At 33.3% G+C, this 21,908-nt stretch overlaps 1 protein-coding gene across 1 annotated transcript in view; it reads left to right on the top strand.

Moving 5' to 3' along the window:
- Positions 1-19,249, top strand: part of Ada3 (transcriptional adaptor 3) — a 46,053-nt gene extending 26,804 nt beyond the window's left edge. The window contains exons 6-7 of the mRNA XM_072543936.1: positions 14,544-14,659; positions 18,626-19,249. Of these exons, the coding sequence (XP_072400037.1) occupies positions 14,544-14,659; positions 18,626-18,988 (479 nt within the window). The 3' untranslated portion in view covers positions 18,989-19,249. The remainder of the gene's footprint in view (positions 1-14,543; positions 14,660-18,625) is intronic.
- The last annotated feature ends 2,659 nt before the right edge of the window (positions 19,250-21,908 follow it).

Here is a 21,908-nt window from a genome sequence, read left to right as displayed (position 1 = left end):
TAATTCGTCTACAGTCATCTTTGTCCAGTCACGAATATTTCGCAGCCATGACTTCCTCTTTCTACCTATTTCCTTTTTGCCATCGACTCTACCCTGCATGATGGTCTGCAGAAGACTTTATATTCCTTAGTATGTGTTCCAGGTATGCAGTCCTGCGTACTTTTATTGTTCTCAACAATTTTTTGTCTCGATCCATCCTTCTCAGCACTTCCTCATTGGTGACCCTGGCAGTCCATGGAATTCTCAACATTCTCCGGTATATCTAAAATTCAAAGGCTTGAAGCTTCCTAACTATTTGCGCTTTTACCGTCCATATTTCTACTCCGTACAATAGTTGAGACCAGACGTAACATTCAACAAACCTCAGTCTCAGCGCAGTATTAAGATTTTTGTCACAGAACAATTGCTTGAATTTTAAGAACGCTGCCCTTGCCATTTCTATTCGTACCCTGATTTCTTAGTCTGAATCTAATTCTTTGTTGATGTAAGCTCCCAGATATTTATATTTTTACTCCCGCATCATTATTAAAAGAATTTTGCTGAATTTCGATCTAGGGAATCCGGTGGTATGTACATGATGTTTCCATAACCAACGTTCGAAAATTTGTCTTACTGTAAAGTCATGAGGATTTTACTAGGAAATATAGTGCTGTTTAATAATAATAAAGTTCAAGCAACAATTCCTATATGCACTAACTTGGTACTGATATCTCTGCTCCCCGATACCAGGTAGCAGTCCCGAAAACAATATAACTGCTACACTCATGCTTTCAATTATCCAACGATTAGCCAGTCCAGGACTATACGCCTTTTTATGGTACTGATGTTGCTGCTGTCCCTCATAAGTAAATATAATATGCAAGAAAGGTTTTGGCAATTTAATAGGATTTTGTATGTTAGAATATTATTTCTCCGAGAAAGTGAAAAATATCTATTTGCTATCCGGATTTAATTCATAAATTAAATATTAGAATGCTACAAAATAATGCTATTAGCAGCAAAAAACGGTCTGATAGTAAGTAATGAGAAAACTAAATAAATTTCTTTAACATACAAGAGAGAGGACGTAGGGTAGGGCATAACGTAACAATAAACCCATATAATTTTGAAAGATTGCAGCGTTTTAGGTATCGTAGATAACGCTGTCACATAAGAAATAAAATGGAATATTCAGGTAGCTAACTGATGTAAATATAACCCACATAACACTTTTAAATCCAGAAGTCTAATACAAATCCCTAAAATCCTAAAATCCCTATTGACTTAAATGTGACGAGAACGCTGACAAAACAATGTAAGTAAAACTTAGGTATTAATTAGATCAGGATTACTAGAAAAGCCATCAGAATTATTTTCCAACTTACAAAGGTCCGAATACTAACCAATACCGAACCGGAACTAATGCCAAGGTCTAACAGATATATAAAGATAGCAACGTCATACAAGAGACTAAATCTCAACGCCAAAGTTACGCTGGCTACATCCAAAGGCTTTCTAATAACTGCATTTCCAAGTTAAACTGGGAGAATGCCCCGAGAGAAAAAATGCCCTTAGGACGTCCACGAATCAACAGGGGAGGTAACATATGGTCAGATTTAGGAATAATGGAACTACCTACCGACCCATCATATTTATCAACACATGCCTTTACAACCAACTGCTATCCAACCTACAATCAATACTTATCTGTTGAGAACTATCAAATCCATTACATGTAGTCAAACGAAGTAGGCTTAAAAAAAGTTATCTTAGGAAAGACACTAAAGAAATATTGATACATATTTTTAAAACGTTATTTACGTGGCCAAGTTTTCAATAGGAATGAGGAGACAAAAAGCAGAAAAGCCAATAGAACCTTGTTGCGTTCTGACTATACTATGACGATAACCTTTACAATATAAACAATACTTGAGGCAACTGTTTGTCTCAATTTTGTCATTCAGAATAATTATGTCTGTATTTTTTAATTTGCTAATTTCCATAGATTCTAATTTCCATAGAATCTAAATATATCTTAAGGCCTTTATTTTAAATATACTTTTTTAGTAATGAAAATACGTAGATAGAACCTGGAATATACATTTAACCTTTAATCTCTGGGATAAATCCATCTCCTAAACAATGGCGCCGATATATTTAGTTAAAATTCTGTGCACTTATTTTAACCATTTATGTCCTTATCATTCATATATGAGTTGTGACCGATATTACAAACTCATTTAATTTTCACAAAGAGACTTCATATTAACTATACTTATTACTATACAAATCTGATTCGAAATATCGTCGAAAAGTAATTATTTTTAATGAAAAGTTAATTAGCCATTTCTTATGGGGTTCAAAAGAAAAGCCTTTACGAAAATTTGAGTACAAATAAGACCACCGTAATCAGTTGTACCCTGGGTAATGAATAATTAATTAATCGGCTAATCAGAATCACCCGGTCAATATGATTTGTGTCAAATCGGTCCTTTTTAGGATCAATTATTCTAATAATGTCTATAAATATTAAGGGCATATCTAAAGATAAACACACTTTACTTTACTTAACCTTATCAGACATATGCGCTTAGCACAAATGCGACGCATTTCTAGTGCAGAAAATACATAGAAGGCAAAAAATAGTATATTTGGTATTAAGCTGATCGCTGAAAATCACATAATAAATGTAAAAGTGCTATCTCTGCCGGCAAAGAAGCAAAGAAAAACTTAAAATGAGAGAGGACAAAACCAGTCAGCTGAAGGAACCTTTTAACGATGTTGAGCTTGGATCCACTATCTACGTATATAATGAAGAATAGTACGGCACTGACTGAAGATCTGAGCACAAAGCTTATTATAAAATTTGGACCAAAAATAAAACAGTTACTGATATCCAAAGTCTTCAGATAAACAAAGCAAAGACAAAGTTGTTGCCTTGCTTAAACCTGGCAAAAACTCCAACGACCACAAAAGCTATCGGTCAATATATTTATTTTGTCAGCTTTACAAAATACTTCTCAAGAGGTAAAACAGAAGAAAAACTCAAATTAAAAGACAAAAGTTGCTATAGACAGGAAAGATCATGTACGTCACCAATACTAAATCTTGCCCAACAAAGCAAAGATGGGTACAAAAGATATTAGGTATGAGGAGTGGTATTTGTCAATCTAAGCAGCAATTTGCAGTTTTCATTCAACATCTAAGTTACGTTATGCCCTACTCTACGTCCTCTCTCTTGTATGTTAAAGAAATTTATTTAGTCATCTGGGAAAAATTTCTCAAACGATATTAATATTAAAAGGGACTTTAAAGAGCCAAAGCACGCTAAACCGTAAGGTGACTAAACCACACAAAATGGTTATTTGAGAAAAATTATAGCTCGTTCCAGAAAGAATTGTAAATATAACATTAATGTAATTTAAGAAGAAACGCTGAAGAAAAAAAAACAGTAGCGGTTAGCCTAAATAAAGAAAGACAAAAAGATGTAATTTAATGTTTGGAAAAAATCTGATCCGAAGACTATCTGAAAAACATTTCATAGTATAGACATCGAGCGCGGCGATGCCTTTGCCGTCTGGCGGCCTATATCAGAAACTTTTACTACCATTTGACTATTTGTGTACGATTTTGTGTATGGTTAAGTGGCACACCACAAAAAGTGTTTTTATTTTCTCTTTTGTTCAACAATTAAAATGTATTACTATACTTCTAGATGTTCCAATACAATAATGGATAATAAACATAAAGCACAGGGTACAAAATTTTATTATTTTCTATGTGCTAGTTATTATAAACACATAAGCTATACTACAATCAAAAACTATGACCACTATGAAAAAATACGGTAGACTATAACTACATTTGTGCTTTAGCACTATAGTAAGAACAAGATAAAAATCAAAATTCCTACATAATTATATTAACGAGAAGTTAAAAAAACTTCTGTTCGTTATCAGTAATAGAAAGCGCATTTCAGAATATATTATGAAAAATGTTGTTGATATTACAATATCAGATGATAGTAATACAAAAATAAAAAACAACTTACCTTTTCAAAACAACAATGAATCACTTCATTTTATCACGAAAAATTTAAAAATTGCAATGTAATTGAACCCATTTTGTGAGCTATAGTTACATTGATACTTATGTGGCAATTAACTGTAAAGTCATTAGTCTTTTCCGTCGTATCATATTTTCCTAATATTTTTTGTAGGCAAGCGGTTTAGTTTGTGTAATATAATATCCCCAATTCGTCTCATAATATTTAGTTTTCAAAACAGCTGTTAATAATTCGTTCACATTTTTTAGAGCTCTTTGCAGTACATTTGAAAATAAGTCGACAGTAAGATACTTTACTTGTAGATTACTCCTTGTTAAATTAGTTTATTAGGTAAGCCTAGTTCTGCCATGGTATTTCATAGTTTTATTCTTATGATTATATCAGTGTTTGTTTAAAATCTATAAATAACTAGTTTAATGTTTTTTTTTTTGTATTCCCAACATTTCTCATTAACTGCCTAATAGTGAATAATTGATCAACGATTTATTTGGGTTTTTATGGTTATGTCCATGTTTACTTTTGTAAATGTCCACGTTTGGGAACCATAAGTTAGAACAGGGAGTACGCATTGATTGTATACTTTGGTCTTAAGATGCTGTGGATATCTTTTGTTTTTAAGAATGTAGCTTAGTTTGCCAAATGCCGCCCATGCCAGTCTAACTCGTCTTTTTATCTCTGCTGTTTGGTTTTCTTTGTTACGTTTTATAGTTTGACCCAGATATATATAATCCTGAACTTGTTCTACTTCATCTTGTCCGATCCTCATTGTGATGTTTTCATCTGTATTTGTTATAATTTTGGTCTTGCTGTAATTCATATTAAGGCCTATCTTTCCAGCTTCTACGTCCAGTTCTTTCATCATTTCAAATAAATTATTCTCATTTATCTGTTATCAATGCGATGTCATCAGCGTATATTAGATGGTTCAAGCGTTGTCCATAAATTTTTATACCTTTTTCTTCCCATTCTGATCTTTTAAAAATATCTTCCAGAGCCTGATTGAAAAGTTTCGGTGATATTGTGTCACCCTGTCTCACGCCTCTATTTATTTGTATTGATTTTGTTTATTCATATACTTTAATTGTTGTTTTGGCTTCCTTATATATATTGGCTATTAGTTCCGTATATCTGTGGTCAATTCATTTTCTTATTCATTTTTCATTATTCATTTGCTCGTTCTATAAGTATTTTCATACTTAGTAAATGGTCACTTGTGCTGAATCCCTTCCTAAACCAGCTTGTTCTTTTGACTGGTATCTATCGAATTTTGTCGTCAATCTATTGGTTAAAATTTTTGTTAGGAGTTTATACATTACATTGAGGAGTGTTATAGGACGGTAGTTTTTTATATCTGCTTTATCCCCTTTCTTGTGTAGGATAATGGTTACGGATTCCTTCCAGTTGTTTGGGATTCTTTTTTCTTTTAATATCTTGTTAAAAACGGAATGTAGATTGTTAATTACCACTTTTCCACCATATTTCAGCATATCTGCAGTTATTCCATCTTTTACTGGCGATTTGTTGTTTTTCATTTCTTTCAATGCCTTCTTTATTTCTGATTTGCTTATTTCTGGCTGTAGCTCTGAGTTGACATTTTTTACTTTAGCCTTAAGTTGGTTTTTAATTGTTTCTGGTGGTTCCTTTTTTGTTTTATATAGTTCTGAGTAGAAATGGTGGATAATATTTATAATGTCATCTTTAACGTTTGTTTCTAGTCCGTTTTCATCTTTTTTTTTGTTTATTTCACACTTACCTAATTTCGGTCTTAAGCATTTCATATTTTTGTTGTTTTGTATTACTTTTTCTATTTTTATTTCTTGTTCTTTTCTCTTATTTTTTCTTATTATTCTGCTTATTGTTTTATTGATTTCTACATATTCTATAGCTTCCTTCTTTTATCCATAAGCTTCTTTGTTTCTGTTGATATATAATTGTTCTTTTTTAGATCCTTTTTTGCTATTTCTTTTTCTGATGTAATCATCGTTGCTGTAAGTATGTTGTCTATTTCATCTATATCTTTGTCATCACTGTCTAATTTTTAAGTAAGTTGTTCTTTTAATAGGTCTTTGTATATCTCTTTATATTGCCCTAGTTTGTTTCTATCTACTAGATCCTAGTTTTTAATTATTTTTCTTTTCATTTCATAGTTATCTTCAACACTAATTTTTGCTCTGACCATCCAGTGATCGCTACCTGTTGTGAATCTGTTAAGAACTGTTACATCTTTAATGATATATCGTTCCGTGGACAGTATGTAGTCGATCTCATTTTTTGTGGATCCATTAGGGCTGACCCATGTCCACTTTCGTTGGGGCTTCTTTTTGTAAAAGGAGTTCATTGCGTATAGATCCTTTCCTTCTAGGTAGTTCATCAAAGTAGCACCTCTATCATTTCTCTGACCATAGCCGAAATCTCCTATTTTAGTTTCTTCATTGTTTAGTTTTCTACCCAGTTTGGCATTGAAATCTCCAATTACTAGTATAAGACGATTTTTATGTTCTTCCATAGTCTTTAATATATCTTCATAAAATAGTTCGATATCTTCCGTCATCATAAGCTGTCGTGGGGGCATATACCTAGATAATTTTAATTAATGTTCTTCTTATTTTAAGTATGACATAGGCTGTATTCGGGTTTCTTCTTTTCGTCGAGTTTCTGATAGGCCTATGATATCTCATTTTATGGTTGTTAATTCTTCTTTCAGTTCATGTACTTATTCATCCGTAGACATCGATCTAATATTGTATGTCCCTATTGACAGGTTGACGGATTTTTTTTATTTATGTTGTGTTCGTCTTAGTGGGTTTTTGTTTATATCTATCAAAAGCGAATTATTGCGTCTCCCAGATACAGCGAGGCAGACCTTTGAGGTGTGGGATAATATTATGGGTTATTTCTGGTTTCGTCATAATTTACACTGAAATTACTAACAAGAGAGTGCTCTTACTTCCACATGTTCAAATTGATATATAGTACCAACAGATGCTAGTTATATACCATCAGTACTAATAAAATGGAAACTATCAAATTAATGTCAATTTCATTGAATAATCAAAACAATCGAAAATATAAAATATACCAAAACAACACAATAAAAGTAAAAGTAGAAGAAGAACTAACCGACCCTATTGAAGCTGGTAATGGGATAAGACAGGGAGATTTCCTGAGTCCTCTATTGTTCAACCGGATTATGGATGAAATAATAAAAAGTAAGAAATAAAAGAGGATACCAAATAGGAGAAAAACAAATTAAAATAATTTGCTATGCAGACGACGCAGTACTATTCTTTTAAAGTAAAGATGATTTACAACGTATGCTACACCAATTTCATATAACCGCCAGAAAATTTAACATGTTAATTTCCTCAAAAGAGACAAAATGCATGGTTACAACAGCAAGTTTACTAATATGTTAATTGGAGCTGGAAGGTCAGATAATAGAACAAGTGATGAAGTTTAAATATCTAGGTATCACATTATCTAGCTACGGAAAGCTCGAAACTTAAGTGGAAGATCCACTGAATAGAGCAAACAGAGCCGCAGGCTGCCTAAATGAAACAATATGAAGAAATAAAAATATCGGGAAAGAAACCAAAGGCAGAATTTACAAAATTTACAATAATGACAAACGCAGCAGAAACAAGACCTGACATAAACAGGACAAAAAGAATGTTAGAAACAACAGAGATATAAACACTTAGAAAAATTGATGGTAAGACACTATGGGACAGAGCTAGAAGTACAGATATACGATGTAGATGCAAGGTGAAGAACATCAAGAACTGGTTAAGAAATAGAGGAGTAGAATGGAACGATCATATAAGCCAAATGGCAACAAATAGAGTAGTAGACACGGCAAGAGACGGTTACCCAATAGGAAGACGATCAGTAGGAAGACCACGAAAACCATGGAACGGCAACTTACTGGAGGCACATTGAAAAACAGACAGAGTCATGGCTATATAAAAAGAAGAAGAAGAAGAAGAAGAAGTAGAAAAAGATACACAGGATAAACATTAAAATAGCTGCAAGAAAGAGAAAATGAATCAGTCATATTAACGTAGAATAGCAGAGGACAGAATGTTTAGAGAAAATAATGAATCAGTCATATTAATTTAGAATAGCAGAGGACAAAGTATTTGTCATAGCCTTGGACAAGTGTCCAATTGAAAAAAGACCACAGGTCGTTCAAAAAAGACGGAACTCTAGAAAGAAAATAGAATAGATTTAAAAAAAAAGCATAAACGTGTCTTTTCCTACTCTTTTAATATTGAAAATACGCAAATAGAACCTTGAATTAAAATGTAACCTTTGATATCTGTGATAAACCCATCACCTGAACAATGGCGCCGATGTATGAAGTTGAAATTTTTTACACCTATTTTAACTGTTTTTATTTTTTTATTATCTATATATGAGTTGAGAACGATATCACAAACTTATTTATTTTCCACAAACAGGCTCTTTAATACCTTAAATTATTACTATACAAATCTGATTCGAAATATCGTCAAAAAGTAATACACGGCATGTAAAATTTAAATTTTCAATAAAAAGTAAAATATTAGGCATTACTTATGGGGTTCAAAGAACGAGCCTTTACGAAAATTTAAGTACTAAGAAAACCACCACAATCGGGTATACCCAGGGTAATGATTAAATAATTAATCGGCTAATTCTTCAGTCACCCCTTTAATATGATTTTGTCAAATTGGTCCTTTTTAGGACCAACTATTCTAATAACATAATGTTTATAACTGTTAAGGGTATATCTAGAGATCAAGAAATTTTACTTTACTTAAACTGATCAGACATATGCGCTAAACACGAATCTGACTTATTTCTAGTGCAGGAAACACATATAGGGCCTAACGTAGGGTATTTGGAATAAAGCTTATCGCTGAAAACCACATTATAGATATAGACATGCTATCTCTGTCGGAAAAAAAGCAAAGAATAACTCAAAGTAAGAAAGGACAAAACCAGTCAGCTTTCAGAGAAACTTTCAACGATGTTGAGCTTGGATCCACCATCTACATATTTAATGAAAAATAATACAACTACCGACATTGAGGATCTGAGCACAAAGCTTATTACGAAATCTGGACCAAAAACACCACAATGGCTTATCCGGATGATGAACAACTGTATTCAAATTATGGAAACACCCAAAATCTAGAGACAAGCCAAAGTTGTTACCTTGCTTAAACCTGGCAAAAACTCCAACGACCACAAAAACTATCGGCCAATATCTTTATTTTGTCAGCTATTTAAAATACTTTTGCACAAGATCGTTAATATGATTTCACCGATATTTGAAGAAAAGCTCAAATTAAAAGACAAAAGTGGCTATAGATAGGGAAGATCAGGTACATTACAAATGCTAAATCTTACCCAACACATCAAAGACGGGTACGAAAAATATCGGGTATCAGGGGTGGTATTTTTCAATCCAAATGCCGCTTACGACACCTTAAATTACAAAATATTTCTCGAAAAACTATACGATATCCCCTTAGATAACAAACTCACTTATATTATTTGCGTATGCCTACACAAGAGAATATTTTTTGTATCACTCAATGTTAAGAATAGCAGATGAAGAACGGTCTCGCTTGGGGTAGCATAAAGGCACCTACACTGTATAACATTTACACAAACAAACGATCCATACCGGTAGATACTAGGACTTCTATTATATAGACGAGACACCTATTATTGCACAACAAAAATAAACTATGAATCAATTTTCAGCCAAAACCCCTGAAAAACTCGTGGGTGCTCCTTCAATTTCCTCGACATAGACGTTTTCACAAAACTGAACATCCAATCTTGTCATGAAATCATTGAACTGTAGACTTCCTATAAATTCCTTGAAAATAGTTTGTATTACACCGGGTCAGTCACAGATTATTGTTTAAAACTAAAAGGTAAATTAAGGACCAGAAATAATATTCTTCGCAAGCTTGTCAGCTAAAAATGAGGCGCACGTCCTTCCGCCCTTAAAACATAGACGCTTGTACTATATGCTTCTGCTGCCGAATATACCTTGTTAGACAAATTAACCATTCTTTCTATTAATTTTAACACAAAAATATCTATTGTAGCACTTAACCATATTTATTTTGAGATAACCTTCTATCAAGATATCATATGTAGTACACAAATAAGACCAGAACTAAAATATTAAAAAAGCTTTATACAATATATCGCAGAAGATTGGATAAAATAAAAGTAGTTTTTATTATTCAAATGCTTACATAAAATGTACAAAGACATACTCACGTAAACAAAATATATTACGAAATTTCTTGAACTAATTGAACTAATAAAATTATATTAAATAAAAAAACAACATCTTTAAAAATACAGAAAAAATAAAATTTTCGATGCAAGCGAACATTCCATTCAATAATAAGCCCAAATCCTTTTGTATCTACATACCTGTTTTTTAAAGAACCAGTTACATTTTAGTACTTAGTTATACCAGGTAATATAATATCCTCTGTTACACAGTGTAATGCGTATGACATTCCACTGTCTACAAACAGTAGATAAAAATAAGGAGCCCATATAAACCGTTCAGGGTATATGTTGAAAACATACGGTATAATCGCACAGTTGCCAAACTCTCAGAGCTTACTTAAACCGATAAACGTATGGTTCAAATATACAATGAAGAAGATCTGAACGACCCCTATAATATATACACGTGAACTAAGCGATATACATTTATGATACAGGGGTATTTACGGGCTCCAAAAAATTTTTATAAATTATTAAACTCTACATGTTGATGAATCGACTGAACCAATATTACGGAATTGTCAAGTGAGCTCCGTATATCGGTATCCACTTGACCACGGAGCTCAATTGAACCTGAATTTTAACATGGGCGGAGTTCACTTAATGCCGTAGATATATATATATATATATATATATATATATATATATATATATATATATATATATATATATATATATATAAATTAATTAACTAGGTACTAATATTTCCATGTACTCTTCACTAATGAATTAAAGCAACCGTGAACTTTGTATATATTACTTATATTCTAAGTAATTTTCGAATATTGGCAACATTGTAGTCTGGAGAGAATTTGAACGTTCGACGTTGCCCTGTTGGTGAATTTAGCGGTAATACTTTTATAGATATAATGATCGACTTTTAAGAAATCAGACAACTTAGAATCCAAGTTCTCAAAAACGGTTTCAAGAATTGTATTATTTTTTTCCAAATTTCATTGATTTTATACCTTACCCGGAAACATGAAAAATTGCAGATATATTAATAATGGTATTAAGGTTATATTCACTAATTTTAAACTCATGCATTATGGCAACAGCGCGAAGCGCAAAGCCGTAAATTCTAATGAACACCTGTTTGTCTGGGTATGTGACACCCTAAAATATTTCCTTTTGCAGAGGCGGAGGCTTATTATAAGGTATAGGTAATATAAGTTATAAGTAATATTATATTTTTCTAGGATGGCATTTTTTAAGATGCATCAACTTCTGTGTTATCAATAAATAATGACAATTATGTTAATGACAGCTCTGAATTAAAAAATAAAGATTTGCACGTACAATCCCAAAGAATAGTTTTAAATATGTATGAGTGTTTGAAAAAAGAAAATATTGGGATGACTGATAATGCAATTGTTTCGAGAATTCATGTATTAAAAAAATCGGGTATAAGACGATATATACAATTATTAAATTAGGCACAGTTACAGATCATTCCTTAAAACGAAAGCGACCAAATAAAAAATTGGGTAGGATTAACACTGCTGCAAAAGACGTTATTCAGCGAACAGTTTACAATTGATAATGCAATTGTTTCGAGAATTCATGTATTAAAAAAATCGGGTATAAGACGATATATACAATTATTAAATTAGGCACAGTTACAGATCATTCCTTAAAACGAAAGCGACCAAATAAAAAATTGGGTAGGATTGACACTGCTGCAAAAGACGTTATTCAGCGAACAGTTTACAATTTTTACAAAGAAAATAGAGTGCCTACTTTAGAACTGATTCGTGAAAAATTAAGAGATTTCCCTGAATATAATTATATATTCCGCCGAATTCAGTGATTGTTATGGATAATGCGTCGGATCATTCCCGCATATTAAATAAAATACCTAATAATAACACGAAAAAGGACGAAATTTTAAAATTTATGCAACTTAAAAACATCACTGTTCCTAAAAAGATTCCAGTAAAGAAAGAATTAATTAGAATGATCAAAAGTCGGAATTTTAAAAACGAATACGTTATTGACACCATTTGCAGCAGGCACGGCCATACTCTTTTGCGATTACCCTCATACTATTGCATTTTTAATCCAATTGAAATGGTTTGGGGTACCGTAAAAAAACGATTGCGAAAATATAATCAGTCACCAACATTAAGCGCAATGGCCATTGAGAATATTCGAGAAATAATTAGTGGCATTAATAGCGATGTGTGGAAAAATTGCGAAGCTCATGTTGTAAAAATAGAAAACGAATATCCTGTTTTACCGGCAATAGCACCAATAGTTATCCAACCTGGGAACGATTCGACTTCAGAAGACTCTGACGATTCTTTTCAGTCCTTCTAATTAATTTCTTTACAGCTATCGCGATGCATCTTGAACACTAGTATTCATTATTATACAGTGTGTCGCATTTAAGATGAAGACACCTCTATATATCAGCTACTAAAATACATACAGATTTGACATTTTGCACAGTCATACATGTTGATAGTGCACATTTTTTTAAGATAGTCATCTGAAATTTAAATTTTAAACGCGGCTTACTGCGAATCCACAAACAGGGTAAATTTTCTATATTTTGCTTCGCGTTAGAGAAATCGGAAAAACTTATTTGGAAAAGTTGTTCCACTTATTGTAACCGCACATACCAAATTTCATGACAAAATTCGCAATTTTAGTTTTTCAGTATTATTTGTAATCTCGATCCTAAATCTACAATTGGCTGTCTAAAGATGCATCTCGGGACAGCCAACTGTCCGTTTTAGAATCCTGACTACAATTGAAGAGCTTATTTCCAAAGTGTCTTACATCCATATAATGAAATCCATGAAATTACAGATTTTCATACAAATTTAACATACAAATTATACAATTTTACAATTTTCATATGCACTTTTAAATGGTAAATAAGAAGTTGTTTTGGTACATATAACTTTATTCTAGACTTGAAGAAATCTATAAAGTTTACAAGAAGAAAATTTAAAAAATCGAAATTTTGGATTTAAGACACTTTGGAAATAAGCTCTTCAATTAATGAAAAAAGTAAAAGTGCGAATTTTGACATAAAACTTTGTTATGTGGGGTTATAATAATATTTGGAACATCTTTTCCAAATAACTTTTTCAGATATCTCTAACTCGAAGCAAAATATTGAAGATTCACCCTGTTTGTGCATTAACAGTAGGCCGTGTTTAAAAATTAAATTTCAGTTGACTATCTTAATTGCTGGATAGACAATCTTTTAAAATTTTCTGACAGAATAAGCCATTATTTACAGATAATTGTAAAAAAATATTATGGTTTATGTAAAAACTAAATAATAAGTCCAATATTCTTATAAATCACTAAAATTAACAAGCTTTAATTTGAAAGAATTAATTTGTTATTTATTCGATGTTGTGAGCCCGCTCCCATTTGAAAAAAAAACTGATTCTGTCCTTTGAAGATTCCTATTCAAAAATGCCCCGTTTAAACAAATCGAAGGTTGAAGGGTGCCGGACATTTTTGCCGGAAACAATTCAAATTCAAAAGATCACCTTTTTCTGCTACGGAAAATATTGCTCCGATTTCTCACCAAAATCAATGTTGATACTTTAGTTTAGATACTCTTGAATCTCAAAAATACTCATTTACATATTTTTCAAGCCTCGAAAATGCATATTAGGTATCGCATTTTTCGGATTTTAAATCGCCTATATCTCCAAAACTATTAACTTTTGAGAAAAATGACATAGATCTTATTTAGAGTCACCCAAAAACCTAAAAAATATTTATTGGAGCACAAGAGGTGATATTTTGAATTTGTTTAAAAAATTGTTTAAACAATTTCTGCCCAAAAATTGAGAAATTTTCCTGAATATAATTATGTAAAAATTAATAAAAATTATATGATTTTTCTTGAAATATGCGTTTGATAACTGATCCGTTTTCTTAATTTCCACGCCAATGGTCGGCATTGACATCAAAGAATCTCAAAAGCCGACGCTTGGCAAATTGACGATGGAAAAAGTATAACAGACTAGTTTTTCTCATTTAAAAAAGGATTATTCTAAAAGGGGCTGAAAGGGGGGGTAAATAATTTCAGAACGTGTATTTTAGAAATTAAAATCGACTTGTTTCATAATTTTGCTTAAAACGTAATAATAAAGCCCTTAATTAATATAATCCATAAATATTGACCAGACTGTATATTTTAAAATGGCTTTATTATTTTCAGATGTGTCAAAATTAAAAACTACAGCAAGTGCTCAAAAATATGGTACCTGTTTAGACAGACGATTAAAAAAGGAACTATTGGAACAGGGTATTTTAACCGTAGAAGATCTGACAAGAGTATGTGTGACTTAAGTATTTAATTAATTATTCTTAGTTATCGATGGTGTAATAAGTAACCTCTTTCGCCAAAAAGGGCGCTGCGACCTCAAAAGACATTAGTTCTAGAAAGTTTAACCTTTTGTAAGCATACATGTCAAATTTTAGCTCAATGCACCCATTAGTATATTTTTGACAGCTGTATAAACTTGGTATGTTTGGAAAACATACGGAAGCATGTGGAGAAAAACGATTTTTGATCTCTCATTAAACATTAGTTGAGAAATTAAACGGCGGAGGAAAAAAACTCTATAAATATTATGAGACTAATTCTTCTCAAATTAAATTCTTCTTCTGCTAATTTTCTTACGTCCTCAAGTTTAAACTTGACATTCCTTTGACTGACATTATTCTTATCCGTTGCCCAAATTAATTCGATTGGGTTCAAGTCTGAGTGATACGGGGGTAACCGTAAAGCGATGTGGCCGTATTCTCGCCACAACTTATAAAAATTCATGAAATGAATTATATGAACTCATGAAATTTAATGAGCTTATATAATTCTGGTTTTAAACTCGTTGGAGTAAAAGGTATATTGTGTTGTGTCAACCATTTAAACATTTCATTCTTCAAACAATTTGAATTAGGCTCTCGATTTATCTGTACATTGTGATAACTAGCATTATCACAAACTATTACTAAGTTAAATAGTATGTTGGGTATTAACTTCTCTCTTAGCCATTTCTCGTAATTTACCGAATTCATTTCGGAATGATAATCTGCAGATGTGGTCCCTGATTTGAATATCAACAAACTATTTTTAATAAAACCCATTTCTCGTATAGCGTAAACTATTATAAACCTTTGGAATTTAGAAATAACTGAACATGCACCTTTTGTGGAACCGTCTGTCCAATTTTTCGAGAAAGTATGTCTAGAAACGATATTTTACTCTTAAAGTTCTTATTTCCATTTTTCCAACAAAATTTTACGATTATTTTGTGTTTTTCTCCATCTAAATTGCATTTTTTTAAAGACTCTTCTTAATGAAGTTTCTGACATGGATATCTAACTCTGCCATAATTTTAATATTTAACCGTTTAACAGTAATACGACTTTTCTGTTTTATGAAAATCATATATTATTCGGAGAATGTCCCTAATTTGATATTCAGGCAGATTCTTAATTGTTTCTTTCTTCATCATCAGTGGCGTTACAGCTCTTTATGAGCCAAAGCCTTCTTCAGAACAATCCTCCATTCGCCCCTGTCTCTGGCAACTCTTCTCCATGCTCTAATTCCGATAGACTTCAAATCATTTTCTAGGTTGTCTTGGTACCTAAGTCTCGGTCTTCCTCTTCTTCGTTGTCCGATCGGCCCTCTTCGGTCAAAAACTTTTCTGACTATGGCATCTTCCTCTCGTCTGATTACATGACCTATCCATCTGAGGCGTGCTACCTTAATGAATTTTACAACGTCAGGTTCTCCAAATCTTCTATACAACTCAAAATTGTAACACCTGCGCCACAAACCTTGTTCTTTTATGCCTCCATATATTCGTCTTAGTATTTTTCGCTCAAAACGTTTGAGCAATTCTTGGTCAATCTGTGTTAGTGTCCAAGTTTCTGAACCATATGTTGGCACTGGTCTTATTAGTGTTTTGTATACAGTCAGTTTAATTTTTCTAGGCATTTTTGAGGCCATCTGTCTTCTTAAGCCATAGTAACACTTATTGGCGAGCACTATTCTTCTTTTTATTTCTTCACTGACGTTGTTATATTTGGTTAGCAGCGACCCTAAGTATATGAAGGTGTCAACACCTTCCAGTTCTAGGTCATCAATTATTATTCGTGTACACATATATTTGGTCTTTTGAAGAAAGACCAGATCTTCTAAACATCAAAAAAATTTGATGTTTAGAAGAAAAAAGAAAGAACAATACGAACACGCTCTAAACGAAATTGTTAACCACCATAATGGAAAAGACTCACGAAAATTCTACCAACAGATAAACAGCTGCAGAAAAGGATTCAAACCCAGAATAATAGCCTGTAAAGATAGGGACGGTTCTATAATTAGTAACAAAGAACAGATACTAAACAGATGGGCGGACCATTTTGAAGAACTGTTTAGCGGCAACCACGAAGATGGCGAGATTGAGGATCCCATGTTTCAAATGAATGAAGATGATCGGCAACCACCCCCCACCGAAGAAGAAATTAGAGAAGCCATCGCAACACTGAAAAATAATAAAGCTCCCGGTTCGGATAATCTCCCTGCCGAACTTTTCAAAAATGGCGGCGACCCCGTCATGAAACACATGCATACACTGATAACTGCAATCTGGCAACAGAAAGAAACACCCACAGACTGGAAGTTAGGTGTACTGTGTCCTATACACAAAAAGGGAGACATGATGGTGTGTGATAGTTATAGAGGCATCACTCTACTCAATATGGCATATAAAGTGTTGTCCAACGTATTGTACAAAAGACTCCTCCCCTACGCCGCACAAATAGTGGGAGGATATCAGTGCGGTTTCCGTCCTAATAAAGCAACAACGGACCAGATATTTACAGTGAGGCAGATCCTTGAAAAAACCCTAGAGTTCGGCGTCGACACCCACCACATATTTGTTGACTTCAAAGCCGCATACGACTCCGTTAATAGAAATAAACTTCTACTTGCTATGGTAGAATTTCGCATTCCATTTGATCTTGTCCGGTTAACTGAACTTACACTCACAGGTGCAGAGAGCCAGGTAAAAATCCAAAACGATCTCTCAAGAACCTTCCATTGCAAAAATGGACTAAGACAGGGTGATGGACTATCGTGTCTCTTATTAAACCTGGCGTTAGAAAAAATAATTCTAGAGTCGCAGATTACTACGAATGGTACTATCTTTAACAAATCAGTACAAATTGTCGGATACGCAGATGACATAGACATCATAGGTAGGTCCACAGAATCTCTGACTGAAGCATTTCGGTCGTTAAGAGCATCTGCACACAGAATGGGACTAAATATATTGTTCCTTTCTTAACGAAGTTTTTTCTTGAACTGGAAAATGTAACTTTTCCAGTTGTTTCCATTGACTCTTTACTCTCCTTGAAAATTCTTTTAACAGTAGTATAAGAAATACCTGTAAAAAAATACAAAACCACTTTATATTTTTTATATATTTGCATTTACTACGACTTTTTCTGACTCTGACAGCAAGTCAAGCTTTTCATATAAAATTTCCAAATACTGTAAACATCGAAAAAAAAAATTTGCATTTGTTTAAAAATAATATCATTTCAAAAACTAAGTTAGAAATTACATGTAATTAGCATTTCTAACAGTATTTTTTCGATGATTAACGAAAACGAAAGTATCATGATATTTCATGAATTTGCTTATTGTGCTAAAGGTCAGTAGATTTATTGTAATGAAAGATACCAAGAATTTCTTATTCTTATTTCACAAAATTTTTATCTTTTTGTACATTTTTTAGTAAGCTGGTTTTTATGTACATAGAAAAATTAAAAAAAAACTTAATGTAAACATATTCAATATATAATAATATTGAAAACTATGATTCGTTATAAATAAACTACATAATATTTGTACCTGTTGCTTGTGAATTTTGTCGTTTGATATCTTCTAAAGTAACTGCTTCTTTTTTGTTTTATCAAAATATTTAAATACATAAAATATTATTTCACGACTTTGTCCTGATATCACGGATCTACACTTTTTATTTTCCGCGATGTCAGACATTATCCAAATCACCAGTCACTTTGCAAATACAGACACAAGAAAAAAACAATTACATCTGTACATGTACAATCGTTACTGACAAGTAGTTACGCTACTGACAGTAAGCCAGAATAAGGTTTAAAGTGTAAGTGTGCGTGTCGACTTTTAAGTAATCGAACTCTGGTTTGTGCGCTTGTTCTTCATATTTGTCGTCCACTGTACTTTTACATTGTATTTTTAATTTTCAGAGCGAACCTGAAGATGAAGTTCTAAGTGAAATTAAGAAATGTCGGCAAGAATTAGTTGCCGTCAACGAATTCAATTTAGCGGAACTAAACAGACTCAAAAAGGCGACTTTGAATGACTTACATTGTAATGAACTGAAACTTCATTTAGAAAAATTGGACAAACACGTCTTAGACTTATATAACAAAATAATCGTGACACGAAAAACCGCTCAGCAAGAAGAAGGTGATGATTTTGATAAAGATGTATTTTGCGAACAAATGTCGAAAGAGTACGAAAATGAGGTCGATGAGTTGATCACCCAACAGTTAGAGCTTAATCGATGTGCAGATGATTTATTTTCGTCTACGCAGAGAATTTACTGATGGTTAAATTCAATATAATTGGATCATCCAATAATGTGAACAGCCATTTTGTATTTCAACATTTTACGACACGGTTTTTGTAACATTCAATTATTATTTTAATTATAGTTTATTTTATGTTAAAATGGTTTGGATATCAATATTTACGAAATATTAATTTTGTATTTAAAACTTTCCAAGTTTATACTCAGACATTAGTCGAACTCTATTAGTAAAGTTCATTGCTTTTACTTACCCAAGGTGCAATAAATCATCTTCCGTATTTGAACCGGGTCTTATTTGAGTCCTTACACTTATTCCCACGACTGGGAAGAAAATGTAGTTATAGGGACTCGAGGAATCTTTTTCAAGTGCCAACTCGTCATAGCTATTCGGACTTTAAAGACTGTTTTGATTTACATCCGTACCACTGTCTCAGGGTGCGCAGCCAGGATATTCAACGTCTCCCTGCGCTTCTCATTCCTTGGATCTTTCCCTGCATAATCAGTTTCAGCAAGGTTTATCTTTCTTCAGGTGTAATGAGTCCGAGGTATTCCAATTTTCTTGTTTTGATTGTAATTTCCATTTCTTTGTTCATTTTTTATTTTGTTCAGAACGAACGTTTTCGGTCTTATTACACCATTTTCAGTGCATTTTTGCTTAGTACTTGTTATATAACCTCATCACCAAGCAAGGGGGAGTTTAAATGGAATATTACATACTTAAAAGCATTCAAATAAACGACATAATATCGATGATTACAGATTTAACTGTTCGAGACCAATATGTTCCTACTCGAAACAGAACTCCCGTAAGTTTTGGTCTGCAGACTTTGCCACTGTTAGCTAAGATATGTTCATTATTGACGATTTCAGTTGTGGTTTGGAATGATTGTGACATAGCCTTTTCAAAATCAGATTCATCTTCCGTATAACCACCTGCAGTTAACTCAAGATTGGAAGGAATACTTTCATATAACGCATTCACTTCTTCATCTGTCATTTTCTGTAAATCAAAATAATTGAATAGTAGCTACAGTTGTCGCCACTCATATTAATCGTTCTGTACTAGATTTTTCAAAGATTAGATAGAATAGAAATTACTTATCAGCCATTTTCTCCATATATTCTAAGCACGTCGATTGTTACAACTTCTCAGTAACGACACTGAGATACACATAACCATTGACAAATTCTTGAATGTGGATGCTTTCAACTCACATATTTTAGGAAGAAAAGGTATGTATGCAACACATAATACACGTGGTTTCACAGAGAAACCGCCGGGACCACTAAGTAAAAAATTCTGAAAAGATAGTGTCACTGTGATACCGCTGGGATAAAAAAGGAGCTTTTAAAAATAAAAGAACTTTATATTTTAGATTTCTGTTTCCACGGCGGAAATTTAAATATATGAACTATTTCGGAGGTGGAAATCGAAACGTCAAATGTAAGGTATTTTTAATTAAACTGGTGACTTATTACCATTAAATATAGTAGTTAAAATCCAAATTGAATCTGCTGTTTTTAGTTGTAATTCGCGAATGAATCGAGAAGGCCGATAGAGCAGTAGTACAATGAGTAGTATGGAATCATGCGAAGGGATGAAGCTCATTCTTTGTGCCCTACAACCTAGAACTCAAGGGCCTGACTTGTAAACATGCTATATTATTTTATTATCACATATACTATTCATCTTATTACGCTGTCTCCTTTCGAAAGTTGGCGATGCAAATGACAATTGTAGCTTTGGAAACTGCTCCACGAAAGATTTCTGCAGATGAGCGTTCACATTATCTCATCAGGTTCTTTCAGCCAGGAGTTTTAGCGTCTTTCTACAAGCGTTGTATTTTCCTCTTTTTCAACGCGCTCAGCAGTTCTTCTTGTTAACTCATCCGCCGATGTACCTTCTGTATCTGTAGAGTAGGGAGGGAGAGTTAAGTTTCACAGCACTTAGGCCACAATTGACCCATTGTGCATCCTCCTAGGGAGCTGTCACCCTTAGCTCATTGTCGATCCTGCCATTTCTAGGAAGGTGGACAAGTCACCAGGAGACATCTCTCTTATGTGGGCAGGTGTGGGCCAGGACTCACCGAACGCGTACTCTCGTATTAACGATAACTCTGGGCATTCACATAGGACATGCTCTACAGTTTCGTCTTCTCGTTCACACTTCCTACATAGAGGTGTGTCTGCTAGCCCCAGTGTGTGGAGGTGTTTGCTTAGTTGACAATGACCAGTTAAAAAACCAACTGCCAAACGTAGGTTTTTCCTGGTCATTCCCAAGTACTTCTTTGATGTTGACTCTTCAAGGTTACTTAGTGTTACCCTGGCAAGTTTACATCCTTTCCCTTCTTCCCGCGATTGTTGTAGTTGAACAACCAAAAAGATCCCCAGGTCCTAAGAGTCTGCCGCCTTCCTAGCTAATTGGTCAGCAATGCGGTTGCCTTTATTCCTATTGTGTCCTTTAACCCACATCAGGATGATGGTATTACCATCCGAAGCTTGAGTTAGTGACTCGTGACACTCCATTACTAAACCTGATGTGACACGTGGTCTATTCAAGGTTAGTAGCGCTTGTCTGCTATCTGTGCAGATCATTATAGTTTTCCCTGTTATACCTTTTTGGGTTATCTCTTTTGCGGCTATGGAGATACCAGTCAGTTCTGTCTGAACTACGCTGGCATTTCTTCCCATACCCCACTTTATTATTAGGTTCAGTGATCTGGAGTATATCCCGCATCCTGAGCCTTCTTTCATTTTGGAGCCATCGGTGTATATGCAATAGGTATTTGCCACGTTTGTCTCCATATACTGTCTTGTTTCAATTTTGTGGGGTTTGTTAAAGACAAACTTTGGTTCAATTGAGTCGCAGTCTGTCTGTAGGAGTGGTATTGTATCCAGCTCTCCCCGCCAGAAACGAGTTCTCAATTGTCCCATTC

The sequence above is a fragment of the Diabrotica undecimpunctata genome, chromosome 9 (assembly GCF_040954645.1).
Source record: "Diabrotica undecimpunctata isolate CICGRU chromosome 9, icDiaUnde3, whole genome shotgun sequence".
Classification (NCBI taxonomy): Eukaryota; Metazoa; Arthropoda; class Insecta; order Coleoptera; family Chrysomelidae; genus Diabrotica; species Diabrotica undecimpunctata.
This window is presented reverse-complemented; position numbering and strand designations above follow the sequence as displayed.